Below are 21,292 nucleotides of genomic sequence, written 5' to 3'. Positions count from 1 at the left end.
GTTGGATGGGTCAGGAGTTCTAGGGGTCCTGTCAGGGAGCGGGGAGCTGTTGGATAGGGCGTGGGAGTCCCGGGGGTCTGTCTCGGGGAGGGGGTGTGGATAAGGGTCATGGGGTGGGGGTGTGGATAAGGGTCGGGGCAGTCAGGGGACAGGTAGGGTCCTAGGGGGGCAGTTAGGGTGGGGGGGGTTCTCAGGAGGGGGCAGTCAGGGGACAAGAAGCAGGGAGGCTTAGATAGGAGGTGGGGTTCTAGGGGGCAGTTAGTGGCAGGGGTCCCAGGAGGGGGCAGTCAGGGGACAAAGAGCGGGGGGGGTTGAAGGGGGTTGGGGGTTCTGAGGGGGGCAGTCAGGGGGTGGGAAGTGGGAGGGAGTGGATGGGGGGGCGGGGCTCCCCCCCAGTGTCCTCTTTTTTGATTGTGGAAATTTGGTAACCCTAGTACATTTCAAGTCCCCATCCAAGGCTGAATGACTCCGGGATAACATTTGTCCCGAATTCCCTGCAGCACCATTCCGCGCCTGCCTGAGGCTCAGTGGTGGTGCCAGCCTCTTCCCGGTGGGGGGGTGGAGGGATGGGGCTGACGCCCCACCCCTGGCCAGGCCAGAAGCAGGGGCCGGGCAGAAGTTAGAGCCACCCAGAGATCCTAGGCTGCTGTGGAGAGACTCAGACCCTCCACCTGCCTTAGGCGGCACAGCCGGGGGGCAGGGACATGGGCCAGGTGCTGCTCTTGGGCAGGTGGAGGGTCTGAGCTCCCCACAGCAACCTAGGCTCCATGGGTGTCTCTTACTACTGCCTGGCTCCAGCTTCTGGCCTGGGCAGGGGGCGGGGCCTCAGGAGGAAAAGGAGAAGCAAGAGGCAAGGTCATTGAGGGGGCGGGGCTCCTGCATGTGTCCCATTTTTGCATTTTGAAAAGGTGGTCACCCTGATATTACCAGTTGAGGTCTGTCTCTGTTATCTCTGTGGGTCTGGCCTCAGCTGTAAGTTCTGTTCACATTCTCCTGGACACCTAACAGACTATGGCCTACGTTTTTGAAAGTGGCCTCTGATTTTGGGAGATTCAATTCAATTTTCAGGAGCCCAACCTAAGACATTTTCCAAAATCAGCAGCCACTTTTGAAAATTTAGGGTTATCACTAAAAACGTAAACAACGAGGAGTCCTTGTGGCACCTTAGAGACTAACAAATTTATTTGGGCATAAGCTTTCGTGGGCTAAAACCCACTTCATCAGATGCGTGGAGTGAAAAATACAGTAGACAGGTATATATATTACAGCACATGAAAAGATGGGAGTTACCTTACCAAGTAGGGGGTCAGTGCTAACGAGGCCAATTCAAACAGGGTGGATGTGGCCTATTTATTTATTATTTTATTTTATTTTATTTATTAATTGGCCTCTTAGCACTGACCCTCCACTTGGTAAGGTAACTCCCATCTTTTCATGTGCTGTAATATATATACCTGCCTACTGTATTTTTCACTCCATGCATCTGATGAAGTGGGTTTTAGCCCATGAAAGCTTATGCTCAAATAAATTTGTTAGTTTCTAAGGTGCCACCAGGACTCCTTGTAGTTTTTGCTGATACAGACTAACATGACTACCCCTCTGAAACCTGTCAATAAAAACTTAATGAAAAGGCAGCATTGCCCAATGAACTCCAGATCACCAACATCATTTATGATCACATCTTTATGGAACTTTAAACTGCTGTATCATTTTAAAAATTATTAAAACTTTGCATGAACCTATTATTTAAAGATTGCAAGGTGCTTTACACATTAATTAAACCTCAGTCATAACAGCCTTGAGAGGTATCAAGTACTGTATTATTATCCCCATTTTACATGTTGGTAAAGAGAGGCAGAGGGGTTAGCCACAAATTTTCAAATGTGGCCTCTAAGTATGGGTGCCTCCATTTTCAGGTGCCCAGTTTTAGACAATAAAAGTACGATATAATCCAATGTCTGGAAGTAGAAGCTAGACAAATTCAGACTGGAAATAAGGTATACATTAAAATTTTAACAGAGAGTAATTAACCACTAGAACAATTTACTAAGGATTGTGGTGGATTCTGGATCACTGGCAACTTTTAAATCAAGACTGGATGTTTTTCTAGATGCTAAGCTCTAGGAATTATTTTGGGAAAGGTCTGTGGCCTGTGTTATACAGGAGGTCAGACTAGATGATCACAGTGGTCTCTTCTGGCCTTGGAATCTATGAATCTACCTTAAGTGTCTTGATTTGGGATCCTGAAAATTGAATCACCCAAAATAAAAAGCCACTTTTGGAAATCTGGCCCTAAGTGCCTTGTCCAAGATAACACAGTGAGTCAGTGGCATAGTCAGAAATAGATCCCAGTTCCCTGCTTTATTCACTAGATGCCACTCCTCTGTTGTTGTTGTTGTTGTTGTTGTTTTAAATTAAGTGTCTGATCCAATTTCCACTGAAGTGAATGGAAAGACTTCCAGAAGTCTTGGATCAAGTTCACAGAGCCAAATTCTGCCCTGATTTACACGTTGATTTTGATGGGGTTATCTGGGGGGTTAGCCAAGACAGAATATGGACTAGACAGTAGTCATTGAGTACAACGGTTAGCTACATATGCTCAAGCTTGTAGGAATATCTAGGAGAGGTCATTACTGAAGGCTTCATGGGAGAAGCAGTGCATTATAAGGATGAATTTGAAGAAAGAGAGGGGATTTGGAACTCAGGAAGAAGGGTGCATGTTTTCCCCCTGAAACCAGGCAAAACTGGGTATTTCTTCTGTGTATTGCTTTTAGTTCTTCAGTTCAGTGCACCCAAGTGAACAACAAATTCAAAGTGAAACTCAGGGGTGGTAAACACATATGAAACAAAGCCAGAAAAAAGTGTTGCATTGAAATCCTGCAAATTGAAAGCTTAAAGCTTTGCATAACTCTAATTATGAGAGGAAACTACCTGTCAAACAATTTTGCATACAGCAAGGTGTACAAGCAACCCTTGGCCATGGGTCAGAGTTCACCAGATAGTACCATCTCCAAAATATTTTCAAGCTTGCACAATGTTGTCTCAGCAACACTTCTGTGTAATTAAGTAAAATGAGTTTTGAGACAAAGCAAGTGGACACATAGTCACATAACAGATCTTTGGATAAACATTTGGTTGTATTGAGTCTAGCTCACAGAAACCCATGTCAACCCTTCCCCTACCCCCTCCCTTTTTCTCTAACTACTCACCTTGGCTTTTGCAAACAACCATTGGCTGTGCAAACAACTGAAGGTTTCAGTGAGATCATACAGCAGGCAACATACTGTTAATGGATAAATATGTGGCTTGCTTCCCAAGGTCTGTCTCCTAGTTGTATCATTGCTGCCTGTTGAACCATTGCTGTAAGAGTAGATTGGGCTAGCCATTTCTCACCGTAAGCCAGGCTTTGTACATTGTCTGAGTGGAGAAGAGAATGGAGATAGGTGCATAAGGGTATGGGAAGGGATACAAAAAGGAAGAGTATGAGGAAGAGAGGGAAAAACAGAGGGAGAGCAGTTTGAAAGAATATAATGGAGACAGGTACATTAAAGGTGAAAGAAGGACCAATTATTTCAAAAGTTATGAAGTTGTTACAAGCACATGTACATTCAGAGAACTCTATATCAGTTTAACAATAACAATATTAACGGAAGCCAAGACATCTTTATAAGAAAGAGATTGTAGCACACACACTTATAAAGAGGGTAGAGTGCATGTTTAAAACCTAGTCTGAAAGTCCTTTTATTCCATGTATTAGGATTCATGTTCATTCTTAATTTAAACAAAGTAGTTTGCTGTGTTATATTGTTTTATTGCATGTATTATTGCCGTTTCTGGTAGCACCTACACACTTTCCAAACAGAGAAGACATAATCCCTTCTGTGAAGAACTCACAATCATTTCCCTATATGTTAGAACATGAGGTGGGTTTGTCCCCCAAATCTGGGGGGAGGCAATGGCAGACCCTTCCCCAGGAAAAAACAGCCCCTCACTTCCCCAGAGTTGAAAAAATACCTGAACAATAGAAGATCATCATAAGATCGGAAAAACCAAAGTGTTTGTGATGATGCCAACACTAGAACAAATTCTGCTTTCAGTAATACTAGTGTCAACCTGGAGTAATGTTTCTGACTTCACTCCAGATTTATACCGGTATAAATGACAGCAGAATTTGGTTGTTTAAATATAATGTAAACAACTAAGAGGACCTGTTGTAGTTAGTACACCATCTCTACATTAATAATAGAACAGAGCTATTAAAGGAGTAAGTGGACAATCAAATATGCCCTGCAAGACAGAATGATGGCATAATTTGGTTCCAAATCACACATTATACTATACAAGGTAATATTACAGCTGGTATTCTGATTCTTAATATGGTGTAGATATATATATTTGTATATGTTTACATTTCCTTTCTCATTACTTGTGCCACTGAGCATAACTGGAAAATTAATAAAGAGTTTATGGTAAAAAAAATACAGCACTGATGTACAGTTGATCAATATAACCGGGGACATTGATCAGTGGAACAGAGCAATGCTTTCATTGCCTTAAAAATCAATACTGGAGGGTGACAAACAGACACACACATATATGTACTCAGTTTGGTTACCGGCCACTCCACAGACAAAGTTCAGGGTTTTTTCTAAATAGTTTAAAGCAAATTCTTGGTTTGTTTAGGGCAAATTAATCACTCCAGAAAGTTTGAAGGAAGTCAGCCAAAGACTAGCACAGACAGACTTTTGGTTTGGCGATTGGAAGCATAAACAGCCATCCTGCTGTCTTTGAACCATCCTATGCTACATTTTTGTTTTGACCAGCACAGGAAGGTAAGTTGATCTATCTCGGTTTAATGGGGCAGATCCTCAGTTGATGTAATTAGAGTTCTGGAGCTAGTTTTCTAAGAGCTGTGACAATTTACACCAGCAAAGGATCTGCCCCCATGTATTTAACAGCCTTTCCCTTTGAGCACAAAGGGTATGGAAGAGGAACAACAATAAAACAGGGGTTCTATATTCAAACTGAACCTTTTATTTGCTTTTAAGAAGCCTTAAAGGGAATGTGTTGCTTATTGCTCTTCATTTGGTAGTGAAGAAAAGAGGGAAATAATCAGTATTTATAGCGCTGTTTGGGGTTTTTTTGGAACGTCACCATTTTGATTCTGTATTATGTCCAAACTAATTGGCAAAGTACCATTTCTTAAGGCAAATGTTAAAAAGGCAATTTCATGTGTCACAATCTATCTTGGGATTTTTACAATGCTGTTTTTCTTTGGTGTTTCTATTGAATACTCTACATATTATTAACTAATCTTCTGAAAAAATAAAGATCACTACCTTCAGACCCAGACTGTGAGCTGGATTCAGTCACTCTGACTCACGCAGAGCAATGCTTTCTGTAGTACCATCAATGGGATTACAGACCCAAAGAGATCCATTTTAGAAATGAGAAATGCACTCCTATCGGCTCCTCATTTTACATTACAATAAAACCTGACTAATTCTCACTTCACTAATCCTCAAAACCTCATTGTCTTCACCAAAGAACTAGCCTTCTCTACTGCCCTCTCAGCAAAGACCGATAGTAGATGCTATAATAGTCTCACATGCCTGAGATTTCATTACTTACACAATGCACTCCTGCATATTTCCTGTTATAGTATGCTATTTATCAGAAATAAATAAATCTAAAGAACAAAGACATTTTTGATGCATTAAGCCAGACTTTTATTTGGTTGCTTCTTGCTGTCACAACGGATCTCCCAGTTACTAGTGAAAATGAGTGAGGTGCTATTGTTTACTTTATCATTGGAAAATATGCATTGCATTGCATTAGCACACGTATATTTGCCCTGTGATTTTTATGACTTAAGTTCTTTCTTTCTTCCCTTTCTTTGGTCTTTGAGCACTTCTGCTCCAGACATCCAAGGTGAAAATCTGGCCCTACTGACGTCAATGGGAGTTTTACCATTGATTTAAGTGGGGTAATGATTTCACTCTCCCATTTTTTGAGCCAGTTTTGTCACTTGCAGACCACATGCAACAGCACATTATTTCTGTTATCTCAGGTAAAAAGTTTCTTGCACATTGAACACCAGATCCGCAGCTGGCTGTAAGTTGGCATCGCTTCATTAAAATCAATGATGAGTACTATAGATAACAGCAGCATAGGAGACTGTCATTTTAGCAGTGTAGTGGGAGGGTAGATACAGGCAGTCAGGATTGTAGGAGGCTAATCCTGTGCTGGACAGGAGGGCTGCTGATGGGTCTAGCCAACACATGACATCACTACCCTATACTAGACCACGGATAGCTAGAAACTGAGGTTGCTGTGCAAGAGAGAGAAAGAAGAGACTTAGGGTAGGTCTATACTTACTTCCGGGTCCGGCGGTAAGCAATCGATCTTCTGCGATCGATTTATCGCGTCTTGTCTAGACGCGATAAATCGATCCCGGATCGATCCCGGAAGTGTTCGCCGTCAACGTCGGTACTCCAGCTCGGCGAGAGGAGTACGCGGCATCGACGGGGGAGCCTGCCTGCCGCATCTGGACCCGCGGTAAGTTCAAACTAAGGTACTTCGACTTCAGCTACGTTATTCGCATAGCTGAAGTTGCGTATCTTAGTTCGAAGTGGGGGGTTAGTGTGGACCAGGCCTTAAAGGTAAAAAAAGGGTAGGGAATGGCAAGTGATTGATATGCCTATCTAGAAAACAAGCTGTACTGGTCTGAACACAAGATCTTCTTTAGGAAGCTTACACCTGGACTGAGATAGTCATGAATCTGGTTGCTGTTTCGAATCTTTCTGCAACAAGCACAGGTGACGTGGGCCATATAAATGCATGAATGGATGGATGGATGGATACCATAGAATCGTAGGACTGGAAGGGACCTCGAGAGGCATCTAGTCCACTCCCCTGCACTTATAGCAGGACTAAGTATTATCTAGACCATTCCCGACAGGTATTTGTCTAACCTGCTCTTAAAAATCTCCAACGATAGAGATTCCACAACCTCCCTAGGCAATTTATTTCAGTGCTTAACCACCCTAACAGGAAGTTTTTCCTAATGTCCAACCTAAACCACCCTTGCTGAAATTTAAGCCCATTGCTTCTTGGCCTTCAGAGGTTAAGGAGAATAATTTTTCTCCCTCCTCCTTGTAACAACCTTTTAGGTACTTGAAAACTGTTATGTCCCCTCTCAGTCTTCTCTTCTTCAAACTAAACAAACCCAATTTTTTCAATCTTCCCTCAGAGGTCACGTTTTCTAGATGCTTAATCATTTTTGTTGCTCTTCTCTGGACTTTCTCCAATTTTTCCACCTCTTTCCTGAAATGTGGCACCAAAAGTGAACACAATACTCCAGTTGAGGCCTAATCAGTGAAGAGTAGAGTGGAAGAATTACGTCTCGTGGTTTGCTTACAACACTCCTGCTAATACACCCTAAAATGATGTTTGCTTATTTTGCAACAGTGTTACATTGTTGACTCATATTTAGTTTGTGATCCACTATGACCCCCAGAATCCTTTCTGCAGTACTCCTTCCTAGGCAGTCATTTCCCATTTTGTATGTGTGCAACTGATTGTTCCTTCCTAAGTGGAGTACTTTGTATTTGTTCTTATTGAATTTCATCCTATTTTCTTGTTTCCGGACCATTTATTCAGTTTGTCCAGATCATTTTGAATTTTATCCTCCAAAGCACGTGCAACCCCTCCCAGCTTGGTATTGTCTGCAAACTTTATAAGTGTACTCTCTATACCATTATCTAAATCATTGATGAAGACATTGAGCAGAACTGGACCCAAAACTGATCCCTGTGGGACCCCACTTGATATGCCCTTCCAGCTTGACTGTGAACCACTGGTAACTAGTCTCTGGCAATGGCTTTCTACTTTATAGTTACTCCATCTAGGTTACATTTCCTTAGTTTGTTTATGAGAAGGTCATGCGACACGGTATCAAAATCCTTGCTAAAGTCAAGATATACCACATCTACTGCTTCCCCCCTCTCCACAAGGCTTGTCACCCTCTTGTCTGTGTTAAACATTTTTAACATGACATTGAAAATGACACAACTGCCATTTGTAAGGACAAATCCTGGCCCTGTGGTGTGCTTCACTGAAGGAAGCAGTAGCTCCTGACCTTCCTATCTTGGATGCACACTGACCTGACCGATCCTGAGTATGAGACCCAACGCACAGTGGGGCACTCACTCCAACACTTGTAAACTGTCATGGTTCACAGGGGCCAGGAACCCCCCTAACAGTCCTTTGTGGATCCTGACCTGCTCTTCTACCCGATCCTCACTGAGACCACATAGGTTATTAATTAAAGCTGTAGGATGCCGTCACCTTTTACAGCTCTTGCTTAACACTTACTGTGTTATGTGGGGTTTGGGGTGTAGTGGGAAGGCTAAGTCCCCCTCCCTTCATGACTGGGTTTGGAGGAGTAGTTTTACCACAGTGGAGCCCATCCTCTCCCTGAGTGAGATCATTTTATGGGCCATGCAGTCTGTTCAGTTCTCCCTGGCTGTCAGTCAGCCATGGGGAAGACTGTCCTTCCCCTACCCCGAGTCATGGATATTGGGGAGCTCATATACGGCAGTTTGAAGCCAGAGTCACAGACTCTGCCTGTGTGCAGTGAGGGGGCTTTGCACTCAGAGGGGGGCTCCTAAACCCTTAGGAGTCACAGATGTGACTGTGGAGCAGGCCTAGGCAGCTAGTGAAAATATTGTTTGAGTGGGGGATGGGCTGCAGAACACTAAAAGCCACCGGAGTACAGACTGGAAAGGTTTCATATCGCTGGCATTTCCCATTACAATATTCCAGTTAAAAATAACCTAGCTCTCGTATAGATCTCAAAGCACTTCACACAGGAGGTGAGTATCATTATCCCCATTTTACAGATGGGGAAACTCAGGCAAAGGGAAGTAAAATGGCTTGCCCAAGACCACCCTGCTGTCCAGTGGCAGAGCTAAGAATAGAAGTCAGGTCTCTTGAGTCCTTGGTGGTGCGCTATACACTAGACCACGGTGCCTCCCACTATGTATACCTATTTTATTATTTCAGTGATTTGTGCTGTGTGACAAATAACAAATCAAACACACTTGCTAATGCAAGTGTGCAGCAGCAGCAGCAGCACCACTACCACAATGCTGTCAGAGTGCTATCGCCCAGGCAGAAGGAAGCAGAAGATATAAGATGGTCAGGCAAGTGCCACCTCTCAGCACTACAGTTGCTCTAGGGGCAGGGATTATCAGAGAGCAGGGAGCTCTCAGATATTTGGTGGTTGTTAGTGGGCTGGGCTGGTGCAAGTCCAGCCATGGCCTGTTACTTACAGTGTTTTATGTGTATATTTTACCAATAATTTGATATCACATTTTCTATCAAATCAAGTACCTGGCCATGCTCCCCTTCCCTCAGTGTGTCTCTTCTCTCAGTCTAATTTGTCTGTGTTTAACATTTATTTTAAAATTTCATGGCATTATTTTTCTCTGAGCCCATCTCTTGTGTTCCTTCAAGGCCTTTCTTTGCCCTCTGCGCCCCCACTTTCTCCTGCCAAGCCCTGTGTAGAATTTCCCTTCAATATTCTCAGTTTCTCCTACTTGGGACTGTGCTCTTGCTTCCCTCCCACACCCTGTGTGTACGTACACACACACACACATACACACACACACACACTCAAAACTCTACCTCTTTTATATCCCTCCACTCCCTCTTTCTTTCCCTGTCTTCACTCACACTTTCCCCCTCTTCACCTCCACGGAATAGGCACCGACTTTCCCGCTTTCCCCTGTGTGCTCGACCCCACCTCTGTCCCCGGCCCTGCCCCCACTCCACCCCTTCCATGAGGCCCCACCCGTGCCCTGCCTGTTCCCACCCCTGCCCTGAGGTAGGCAGAGGAGCGGGGATGCAGGACGCTGGGTGAGGGGGAGAAGGAGGTGGGGCGGGGGGTGAAGGGAGTTTGGCTGCCAGTGGGTACAGAGCACCCACTAATTTTTCCCTGTGGGTACTCCAGCCCTGGAGCACCCATGGAGTCGGCACCTATGCTCCACAGCTCACCTCGTCCCACCCCACAGAACTGCACGCCTTCACCATGCACCTTTTGCCCGCCTCACAAACACTTGCACACAAATGCTTCTGAAGCATTCAGACCAGTGAGGGGTTATGTCACTGCCTGCCCCTTAACCCTGAGTGCCTCAAACGCCCTGCTGCTGCAGCTCACAACTTGGACACCAGCAGACCAGTATGCAGGTCACACCCTGAGTATCTGTATGTGGTACATCCCTGGATCAGCATGACAGCCACACCCTGGCTTTCACCAGCTGTGGTTACTACCTGCAGGGTGACCCCAACACACACCCTGTCCTGAATTTTCCCAAAACCGTCTGCCCTGAAATGTCCGGCCCTCTCCTGGGCCACGCAGAGAATTAATACATCTTGTTTGCTCCTTTAAAGAGACAAAAGCACATCACAGTTTATTAACTTAACTGAGGTAAATCCACCCTTCCCTGCAAACATAGCACTGAGTTGGTTTATAGTAAAAATAAAACCATTTTATTAGCAATACAACATAGGTTAAGTGATGCCTAGTGACTAAAACTTAACCTAGCAAGGTACAGGCTTTGTTCAAGATGTTTTTTTCTTACCAATCTTCCTTTGTCCCAGTCATGGCTGAATTTCTCACAGTCAGGACCTTCCACAGAAGTACAAGGTGCTGGCTTCCCATGGTTTCCTAAGTAAAAGATCTTTGCCTAAGCTGACGAAGTGGGTATTCACCCACATAAGCTTATGCTCCAATACATCTGTTAGTCTTAAAGGTGCCACAGGACTCTGTTGCTTTTTACAGATCCAGATTAACATGGCTACCCCTCTGATACTTGCCTAAGCTGGTTTCTCATCTATATTCAGTAGAGACTTCACCCCTCCTTGGTTGAAGGACCCATCTGTCTCAGCTTGCAAGAGCGCTATTCCCTTGTGTCTGTCTAGCGATGGATGCCAAAGATGGCTTCTGTCCTTGCTTATATCTTCCAAAGTTCAATGATCTTGTTTCAAGAGGCAGGATGACCTCATGCTGTTCTTCCCTTCCTGTGGACTTCCCATCCCCCTGCTGATTTCTATATAAATGGGGCTTCTGTTGTTTTTGGTCATACCTTATTTAATTTCACTTGGGACAGGTAGATAGCTGCCTTCCCTCCTCTCTGGGTAAAATCTGTTTTTCCCTTTGTTTGGTCACAGACTGTAAAGCATCATATCAATGAGTATCCACAATTCCTTAGGTAGTGTTAATACATACAATTCACAATTACGTATATTAATCACCTGTGTGTCATAGGCTTTCATAAAACACCTCACTAGTTATATTTTTCTAATACAGTAATATTGTATACAAGCAGTTGATTCAGTTGCTTGCCACTTGAGGTTCAGACCCCCTGTCTTTATAGACCAGATAAAGTTTCTCTTCCTCCCCTGCTTGTTAGGTTTGTTTACCTAATATGTAAATGGACCTTCATTGTCTCTGCCTAATGACTGGGCTGGTCAGAGGAGTACACACATTCCTTTGTCTAGGGCAATCTATTTACCAACTCCCCCTGACATGCCCTGACTAAACATTAGTCATGATCCCAGCATATATCCGTAACTCTTAATACCCACCAACTACATACAACATGCAAGAATATTAACCATTGGTTAGTTATTAGTTTTCCAATGACACATTACATGACATCTTTTAGATACAGATTATAACCATAGTGAGTTGGGGTACACTGAATTGGTCAGGCCATCTGAAACTCATTACCTGATACCAGCAAGCCCCTGGCCCTCTGGCCATGGGATGCTCTTAGGGTCACACCCTCCCGTCACACAAATGAACCACCCCACGCTCATCGTATACACTGCCAACATATGCACACAACCCACTATCAACCCTCTGCAGTACCTGCCTGCTTTCCCCAAGCCACAGTTCCCCACCTCCGCCATCCTACAAACCCCTATTCTCTCACCTGGCCCAGTGCTCCAACCCCCTCACCCACATCGGAGATCCTATCTGCTGTTTCTCCTCCTTCTCTTCCCCCCTCCTTGGCTGGTCTTTGACCAATCGGAAGAGTCACAGTTCTGGGGAGAGGCTGGGAGCCAATGGTACTCCTGACCACTCTGCAGTGAGAAGCAGAATTCCTTCCAGTCCCTGCTCAGCAATGGGCCTTGCAGAAGAAGTGGAGGAAGAAGCTGCTGCCTCTTGTGTTTTCCTTCCTAATGGCTATAGAAGATATTGCAGGGAGCAATAGCAGTTTATTGGACCCAGAGGTGATCAAACTTCTTGGGGCCTAAGCCCCCACGTATCAGCTGACTATGGAACCAGCTCTACACTACGGGCAAAGCCTGGGTCAGAATTTGACCTATTGCAAAACTGCTCTGTGAAAAACAAAAAGACTTTTCTCTAAGAGCGTCTCACTGTATTTTGCCATCATCTCGTATATTCTCTTGGCTTAATACATTCATATTTATTTTGTGCATTGTATTTGTTTCTTTTCTTGGCCTTCCAAATTTGTGACATCATGCACAACTTAAAAGGTTGTGGCAGGAAAAAGGACTGCACCGACCTATAGCAAATCAATGAGACCTAGGGGGGGCATTGACCAGTGGAACAGTGCCTTAAAAAAATCAATACTGCAGGGTGACATGCAGCCTGTATACTGGCCAACCAGGGATAGTTTTGGGTATTTCCTCATTCTTTGGGGAGAAACTCCTGTTTGTTTAATGGAATCTATCACTCATGAACATTTCTGTACCTCTCTGAGGCTGGTACAGGGAGAGGGGAAATATAAAACTTGAAGCCAGCTGAAAAATCACTTTGCTGTTCGGCGCGCTGAAGCATTGGTAGCTATTTTAATCCTGTATAGCCAGGTAAGCCGAGATATTTTCTTACTTTCTTCAGCTTTACATAGGTTAATGTATTGAGAGCTCTAATTAAAAAGCAGAAGGCTACTGCAGACACAGTCTTGTTCATTGAAGTTGAAGGGAGCGGGTTTGATTCTTCTTTGTAAGATTGGCAAGATGTTCAAGCCTCTCTGGTATGTCTTCTCTTCTGTATCAGATTCAGCCCTGATGTGGGCAGGTGCAAGCTGCACTGACTTCAGTGGGAGAAGCAGTCGCTGAACTTGTCGTTGCTTAGGTTGATTCTCCTTGCAGTCTGAAGGGATAGTCAGACATTGCAAAGATAGTGCACTGGATCCTCATCTGGTGTAAGTCATTTTAGCTCCACTGAAGTTGATTGAGCTATGTTGATTTACATCAGCCAATGATCTGGCCCGATGGGTATATCCAAAAGCTGCATAAGGGGAATATGAAACTTCCCTACATGATCTAACTTTTACAGAAATGTAGTTAAGCTGTATGTGCTTATTTTGAGAAAATGGTAGTGCAAACAGACAAGGGTTGGCATGCACAGGAAGAGAGCAAGGGTTAAAATGCAAAGTAAGTGCAGATGGGCAAAAGTTAATTTTTTAAAAAAAGGCAAATACACAAGGCTGACAAAGGAAAAATATCTACATCCATTTCCCCTCCCTCTCCGTCCTTCCTTTGTATGTTGTCTATTTAGATTTTTTTTTCTCTTTGAGCCAGGAACTGTCTTCATAAATGATTGTAAAATGCTCTGCCCAATTTTGGGCACTGTCTGAATAGTAAGTAATGATAGTGAGAGGCAAGAATTACCTTTCTTAAAGATATCTCTCTAAAAGCGTTTAATTACAGATAACTTGTTTCAAAGTGGAATTACTCTATGTAATGCTTGTAAAATGCTCAGAAGGTACGGTACGTAAACGCTAAGTTTTGTTGTTAAATTTGTAGCAGTGGCGAACAATGCACATTACACTCTGTAGAAATGCAGACTGACAAAAAGACTGGCAATCTCTACTATGTGATAGCAACATCCTGCATTTCTTGGAATCCCTTCACTGTATCCCTCAGTTCCACTGTACCAAGTTCAAACTTCATGTCATACACAACTCACTGGTCCTTTCTTCTCTCTTAATTCATTGCCCTGATGTCCCTTCTCTGCCAGTAATGCCAGCTTCCACCATCAGCTTGTCTGCTTCTCCCTCAAATATTTTTCTGCTTTCTTCCACACTGCCCCTTATGCTTGGGACACCCTCCATGAACTGATCTCTAAAGCTACTACGCATTCCTCCTTCACATCCCTTCTCAAGACCCATTTCTGCCACAATACCAATGAAAAATCAGCCAAGGTATAATGGCTAAACTGAGGAGCATTCCAGGCACGCAATTGTGGGAGCAAATGGGTAATTCTGATATTGACTTTTTTTGTTATTCCAAAAATATTTGCACCGTATATATAAAAATGTATGTCTGTGTATAAAAATTGCATATAGTTTGATCATTTCCCCTTCCCCTACATTTTATAAATCGCTCCTCTTTTTAGATTATAAACTTCTTGAAGGCAGAGATCTACCTGTCTGTATCTACTTCTATTTTACACAGTGTTTGGCACAATGGGTCCTTGATCCTTTTAGTCACTATGGCAATATGAATATTTATTTATAATAGCAGTTATAATAATAATTGTGGGTTTCTACTAGATGTTACAGCAGAATGCAAAAAATCTAAAAAACCAGAAACCCAATCCCAATAATCTCAAGCTTCAAACCTCTCATGGAGAACTATTTGTGGATCAGGTTCCAGTATCAATCAGACCTCCCTCCTTTGGGAACTGGTGATATCTGTGAGTTTAGTATTAAACCTCTAATCTGTCTCTGTTCTTTATTTAATATTTTAGCAACAGCCTCTGAAAACTGTGGATTGTGTATATAGTGCACCAACCCAGATAGGGACATGTTATCCAAAGATTTCATTCTGATTGAACCAGCTGATGAAGAAGCACACCATACTGAAATGCAATCAATCTATCTTCTGTACACAGGGCCGGCTCCAGGGTTTTGGCCGCCCCAAGTAGCCCCCCCTCCTCCCCAAAAAAAGCCGCGATCGAGATTGCAATCTGCGGCGGCAATTCGGCGGAAGGTCCTTCGCTCCGAGCGGGAGTAAGGGACCATCCGCCGAATTGCCGCCGAATAGCTGGACCTGCCACCCCTCTCTGGAGTGGCCGCCCCAAGCACCTGCTTGCCAGGCTGGTGCCTGGAGCTGGCCCTGTCTGTACAGTACTAAAGTGGGTCATATAGGAGTCCTCTCACATCAGAGGGGTTAGGATAAAGAAATTTCTGAGGTGGGAACATCATGGAGTTTCCTTTTCCCATTGTAACTTTCCATGGGTTTCATCTTGAGAGGATGCTGTCCGGCCTGGGATATGGAGCCTTTCTTTTCTAGATCAATGGTGTGAATCCAACCCAAATCCACAGTGACTGAAAGTTACCTTTCAGTATCCTATGTGAGAAGGACTGGAACTATGAGTTCACTTCTTAGTGGATATTTTTCCATGCCGTAACCCCCTCAATCACCATTGGTATTATCTTGTAGTGTTGTTATAGCTGTGTTGTTCCCAGGATATTAGAGAGACAAGTCAGGTTAATATTTAAAAATAAAAAAAATCAAATGAAGATTTGTTGTATTGCTAAGACAAGGTGAGTGAGGTAATATCACTCCACACCACACCACTGACCTAACTTCTGTTGGAGAAAGAGACAAGCTTTTGAGCTTACACAGAGCTCTTCTTCAGGTATGGGAAAGGTACTCCGGTAAATACAAGCTGGAACAGATTGTTTAGCAAAAGTAGTTAACACATATTCTAAGAGACCATTCAAGGTGGAATGGCCTGTTAACACCTGACCATGACTCATGACCATGACTCATCTTTTGAAGGATTCCTTTAGAGGACTGAGAGGTCAGATACAGAGTGATCATTTTGTGAAAAGTGTTCACCCATGGGTGATATGGGCTTTTTGTCTTTTATCGTTGTTCTGTGTGAGTTTGTTTGAGAGCATAGTAATCTGGTTTCATCCATATAGTTGTTATTGGGGCATTTAGTGCATTGGATAAGGTATGCCACATGTTGGGATAGGCATGCATAGGACCCATGGATCTTGAAAGATGTGTTGTGGGGGAGTGTTGATCATCATAGCAGTAGAAATGTGTCTGCAGGTTTTGCATCTGGCAAGATCTGGTGCTGCTTTGAGTTGGTGGGTTTGATCTGTGGGGAGCTTGCTTCTGATGATTACCTTGGCAAGGTTGGGGGCAGAAGTTGGTCCAGAAAAAGATATTACCTCACCCATCTTGTCTCTGTCTTTTTTTTTTTTTTTTTTTAGCCTGAGTAGAGAAGCAAAGAAATGAATGGGCATGAAGTCTAAATCATGCTCTCCCTCTGAGGTCTTGTCTTCCTTGGAAACTTTCCCCAATTCTAGCAGTTAATAGCCATCTGCCAAGGTAGCTGCACTGGTGCAGTGCTCAAGGGTAGACAAGGAAAGCAGTGATTTGCATGGTGGACTTACCCAAGTTTCAAGCAAGTATAAGTGGTGCTGGTGCAAACTGAGGCTTTCTTTGTCTGTACTTTGGGATTAGACCACTGCAATTACATCAGTGGCTGTCCCTTGGTTGCTGGCATCAGGGGAAATTCTCAATGTAAACAAGGCCTTAGAGAGAATCCTTCCAGGATTAGCAGCGTGGGGAAGCTTTACCGTTGTTGTTGATACCAAATGTGTGCTGTGGAAAAATAGTGACCTCCAATAGCTTAACGATGGCGTAAAGATTCACTATTGAGTATGAGATACCAGGCATATTTTTAATATAGAATGGGATATATTAGCAGAAAAACCTGACAGCCAGAAAATATAGGGCCGCTGCTTTTCACAATACAATGGTCTTTGCACTTTCCTGAAGATGAGATGACCTGGCACTATTAGCTAATGGGTGTCTCAGGCAAATATCTGCTCTCCACAAATACCCACAGAACTAAATGTAGCTTTGCACTGGTTTTCTTTTAAATATGTTTAGCGCTCATACAGGGACCAGTCGGACAGTCCTATAATACTTAGTCCTGCCTTGAGTGCAGGGGACTGGACTAGATGACCTCTCGAGGTCCCTTCCAGTTCTATGATTCTATGAAACTGAAGTCCTCTTCCCGAACAAGCACACCCCACAGGCAACAGCGATGTAACCTGCTCCAAACCATGCTATCTATGTACCTCACACTTAGCCCGAAGATCTAACCAATTGAAAGTGAGGGAAATCCCTGCAAACTGCATGTACACTTTTCACAGACACCATAATAGAGACCCAACTTAAATGTATACCCCAAATTAAAAAGCACAGTAAAAGAACTAAAAAAGAGACACTGTGGCTTAACAACCATGTAAAAGAATCAGTAAGAGATAAAAAGGCATCTTTTAAAAAGTGGAAGTCAAATCCTAGTGAGGTAAATAGAAAGGAGCATAAACACTGCCAAATTAAGTGTAAACATGTAATAAGAAAAGCCAAAAAAGGCGTTTGAAGAAAAGCTAGCCAAAAACTCAAGAGGTAATAACAAAATGTTTTTTAAGTACATCAGAAGTAGGAAGCCTGGGGCCCCTGGACGATCGAGATACAAAAGGAGCACTTAAAGACAATAAAATCATTGCAGAGAAACTAAATTAATTCTTTGCTTCAGTCTTCACGACTGAGGATGTTAGGGAGATTCCCAAACCTGAGCTGTCCTTTGTAGGTGACAAATCTGAGGAATTGTCACAGACTGAAGTGTCATTAGAGGAGGTTTTGGAATTAATTGATAAACTTAACAGTAACAAGTCACCAGGACCAGATGGCATTCACCCAAGAGTTCTGAAAGAACTCAAATGTGAAATTGTGGAACTATTAATATGGTTTGTAACCTGTCCTTTAAATCAGCTTCTGTACCCAATGACTGGAAGATAGCTAATGTAACGCCAATATTTTAAAAGGGCTCTAGAGGTGATCCCGGCAATTACAGACTGGTAAGTTGAACATCAGTACCGGGCAAATTAGTTGAAACAATAGTAAAGAATAAAATTGTCAGACACATAGAAGAACATAAATTGTAGGGCAAAAGTCAACATGGTTTCTGTAAAGGGAAATCATGTCTTACTAATCTATTAGAGTTCTTTGAAGGGGTCAACAAACATGTGGACAAGGGGGATCCAGTGGACATAGTGTACTTAGATTTCCAGAAAGCCTTTGACAAGGTCCCTCACCAAAGGCTCTTACGTAAATTAAGTTGTCATGGGATAAGAGGGAAGATCCTTTCATGGACTGAGAACTGGTTAAAAGACAGGGAACAAAAGATAGGAATAAATGGTAAATTTTCAGAATGGAGAAGGGTAACTAGTGGTATTCCCCAAGAGTCAGTCCTAGGACCAATCCTATTCAACTTATTCATAAATGATCTGGAGAAAGGGATAAACAGTGAGGTGGCAAAGTTTGCAGATGATACTAAACTGCTCAAGATAGTTAAGACCAAAGCAGACTGTGAAGAACTTCAAAAAGATCTCACAAAACTAAGTGATTGGGCAACAAAACGGCAAATGAAATTTAATGTGGATAAATGTAAAGTAATGCACATTGGAAAAAATAACCCCAACTATACATACAATATGATGGGGGCTAATTTAGCTACAACTAATCAGGAAAGAGATCTTGGAGTCATCGTGGATAGTTCTCTGAAGACGTCCACGCAGTGTGCAGCAGCAGTCAAAAAAGCAAACAGGATGTTCAGAATCATTAAAAAAGGGATCGAGAATAAGACGGGGAATATCTTATTTCCCTTATGTAAATCCATGGTATGCCCACATCTTGAATACTGCGTACAGATGTGGTCTCCTCATCTCAAAAAAGATATACTGGCATTAGAAAAGGTTCAGAGAAGGGCAACTAAAATGATTAGGGGTTTGGAACGGGTCCTATATTAGGAGAGATTAAAGATGCTAGGACTTTTCAGTTGGGAAAAGAGGAGACTAAGGGGGGATATGATAGAGGTACATAAAATCATGAGTGGGTACGGAGAAAGTGAATAAGGAAAAGTTATTTATTTGTTCCCATAATATAAGAACTAGGGGCCATCAAATGAAATTAATGGGCAGCAGGTTTAAAACAAATAAAAGGAAGTTCTTCTTCACACAGTACACAGTCAACCTGTGGAACTCCTTGCCTGAGGAGGTTGTGAAGGCTAGGACTATAACAGGATTTAAAAGAGAACTGGATACATTCATGGAGGTTAAGTCCATTAATGACTATTAGCCAGGATGGGTAAGGAATGGTGTCCCTAGCCTCTGTTTGTTAGAGTGGAGATGGATGGCAGGAGAGAGATCACTTGATCATTACCCATTAGGTTCACTCCCTCTGGAGCACCTGGCATTGGCCACTGTCGGTAGACAGGATACTGGGCTGGATGGACCTTTGGTCTGACCCAAAGGTCTGGCCATTCTTATGTCCTTATGTTATGTTCTAAAGAGGATATCAGTCTCCATGCCTATTCAGTCCTTGACCCCACTCCTGAGACTGTTAGCAAGGGTGCTAGTCACAGTGGTGATCTTAATGATGTGAACAGCCGTTCTGTAGGAACTAGAATGAAATCACTAATTCACTTCACATAGGACACAGCCATTTCACATAGGACACAGCCATTTCACATAGGACACAGCCATTTCACATAGGACACTGAGCAACCAGTATTTGTTTACTACTAACCTGCGCCAGTTTTGAACTGGAGGTAAAAAGCTCTACATAGTAGCGCCTTTCTTAAATAAATGGTTAATTGAAAATATTTTGCTTCATAACGAGTGTCACATACTTTAAAGTTCTCTCCAACAAAGAAAGAAAATTATTGCCTTGTAAAGTCTCACTGTTTTTTAAACTGTGCCATAACCCATACTTTCCTCTCTCATTTCTTTCCAGAGGGGTGAGCTACAATGTGCACTGGAAAGTGTTCAAAGTGCATTGGGGTCGTGTTGTTCCCATTAGCTGTATGTGCCATAATCTCCAATCTTCTCCTGTATTTCCCCAATGGAACTGTTATAAAGCCCGACCAGATAACTGATTTGGTCTGGTTTTTCCATGGCATTCTTGGAGCTGGGATACTGGTAAGAGAGAAGTTTTGACATTGTTGTTGTTGTTGTTGTTTTTATTTCAGCTTTTTAAAGCTTATCAATGCCTCTGTCAATTCCAAATAACAATCCATGGGGGCTGCCTTTACATTTGTAGATGACACAACTTATCTGTGGGGAAAAGTCTAAAACTATCTGGGGTCTAAAACTGAAAAGGCAGATTTCCGGAGGACTAAGGGGAAATCACCTATATAAAAAAATATAACTTCTTTATGAAAATCCTGGTGTACAAAGAAATTCAAAATTCCAATTATTAGAGGAAACAAAAACTTTGGCTTTTCATTATTTATGTAGTAAACACACACACAAGTTTCTTTGCTGTTCACATTGAGGCTCAATGTGTAAATTCAGCTTCGGGTTGTAAGTTCTCACATTTATTGAGTTGTGTTGCCTTGTTGCTCCTTTCATTGATTTTATTCTCACCTTTCATGAGGCACTGAAGCTTGTTTGGGCTTGCCCTTATTGGAGCTGTTGTCAAAATCAAGTAGTGCTGAACTGCGCCTCTATTTTGTGAGCACTGTTTGAATTCCAAATAGCTGTTATGAAAATGGTTGAACCTATTTTTCTTTTGGTCATTTTTCTGTGAACATGTGTGTGACCAGGTATTTGTCCAAATGCATGTTTGGGGAATGCCTGTTCTTTGTGTGAATTCCCACAGTTGTATATGGATTGTGTTTGAATAGATCATATGAAGTGCTTGTCCTTGTCTATACATTTTCAGTCATGCAATCAAGGAGCAGGAAAAAAAGCCATGCAACCGAGGTGACCAATCATATACCACAAATAATGAATAGTAAAGAGTCTAAGTGAATAGACCACAGACATTAAATAGGCTGTCATCTCCTCACATAAAGGAGGAGATGAAATGTACTCCTCACTGAATATTTATGAACAACAAATCCATAAAAATCAAAGTCTGTTCTCAGTAAGGCCCTGATCCAAAAGCCACTGAAGTCAATGGAAAAACTCCTATTAAGTATAATGGGCTTGGATCAGGCCCATATTTCACAAACAGAAAAATGAGTAAATTCTCTGCTATGAATAGCTTGCCTGGCTCTTCTTGTATGCCATCCACCTACTCGATAGGCCTATCCCTCATGCTGAGCCTGGATGTATGAACAGGGAGTCTGAACAAAGCTGAAAATTGTACCACAGGTACTTGTGAAAAATTCAGACCATTCCAAGCCCAGGGGCCACTGGCTTTCAATGAAAGAAAA

At 42.8% G+C, this 21,292-nt stretch overlaps 1 protein-coding gene across 2 annotated transcripts in view; it reads left to right on the top strand.

Moving 5' to 3' along the window:
* The first annotated feature begins 4,624 nt into the window (after nucleotides 1-4,624).
* Nucleotides 4,625-21,292, top strand: part of LOC112112682 (transmembrane 4 L6 family member 1-like) — a 29,471-nt gene continuing 12,803 nt past the window's right edge. The window contains exons 1-2 of one of the 2 annotated variants that reach the window (XM_024208682.3): nucleotides 4,625-4,832; nucleotides 19,867-20,051. In XM_024208682.3, coding sequence (XP_024064450.1) covers nucleotides 19,881-20,051 — 171 coding nt within the window. In that variant the 5' untranslated portion in view covers nucleotides 4,625-4,832; nucleotides 19,867-19,880. Of the gene's footprint in view, nucleotides 4,833-12,749; nucleotides 12,904-19,866; nucleotides 20,052-21,292 lie in introns of those variants that run through there. The other variant, XM_024208681.3, reaches the window with a different exon arrangement.

Source organism: Terrapene carolina, unplaced genomic scaffold (genome assembly GCF_002925995.2).
Source record: "Terrapene carolina triunguis isolate 2854851 unplaced genomic scaffold, T_m_triunguis-2.0 Scaffold97, whole genome shotgun sequence".
NCBI classification, from domain to species: domain Eukaryota; kingdom Metazoa; phylum Chordata; order Testudines; family Emydidae; genus Terrapene; species Terrapene triunguis.
Note: the sequence above shows the minus strand (reverse complement) of the source record. Positions and strands in the feature narration are given on the sequence as shown.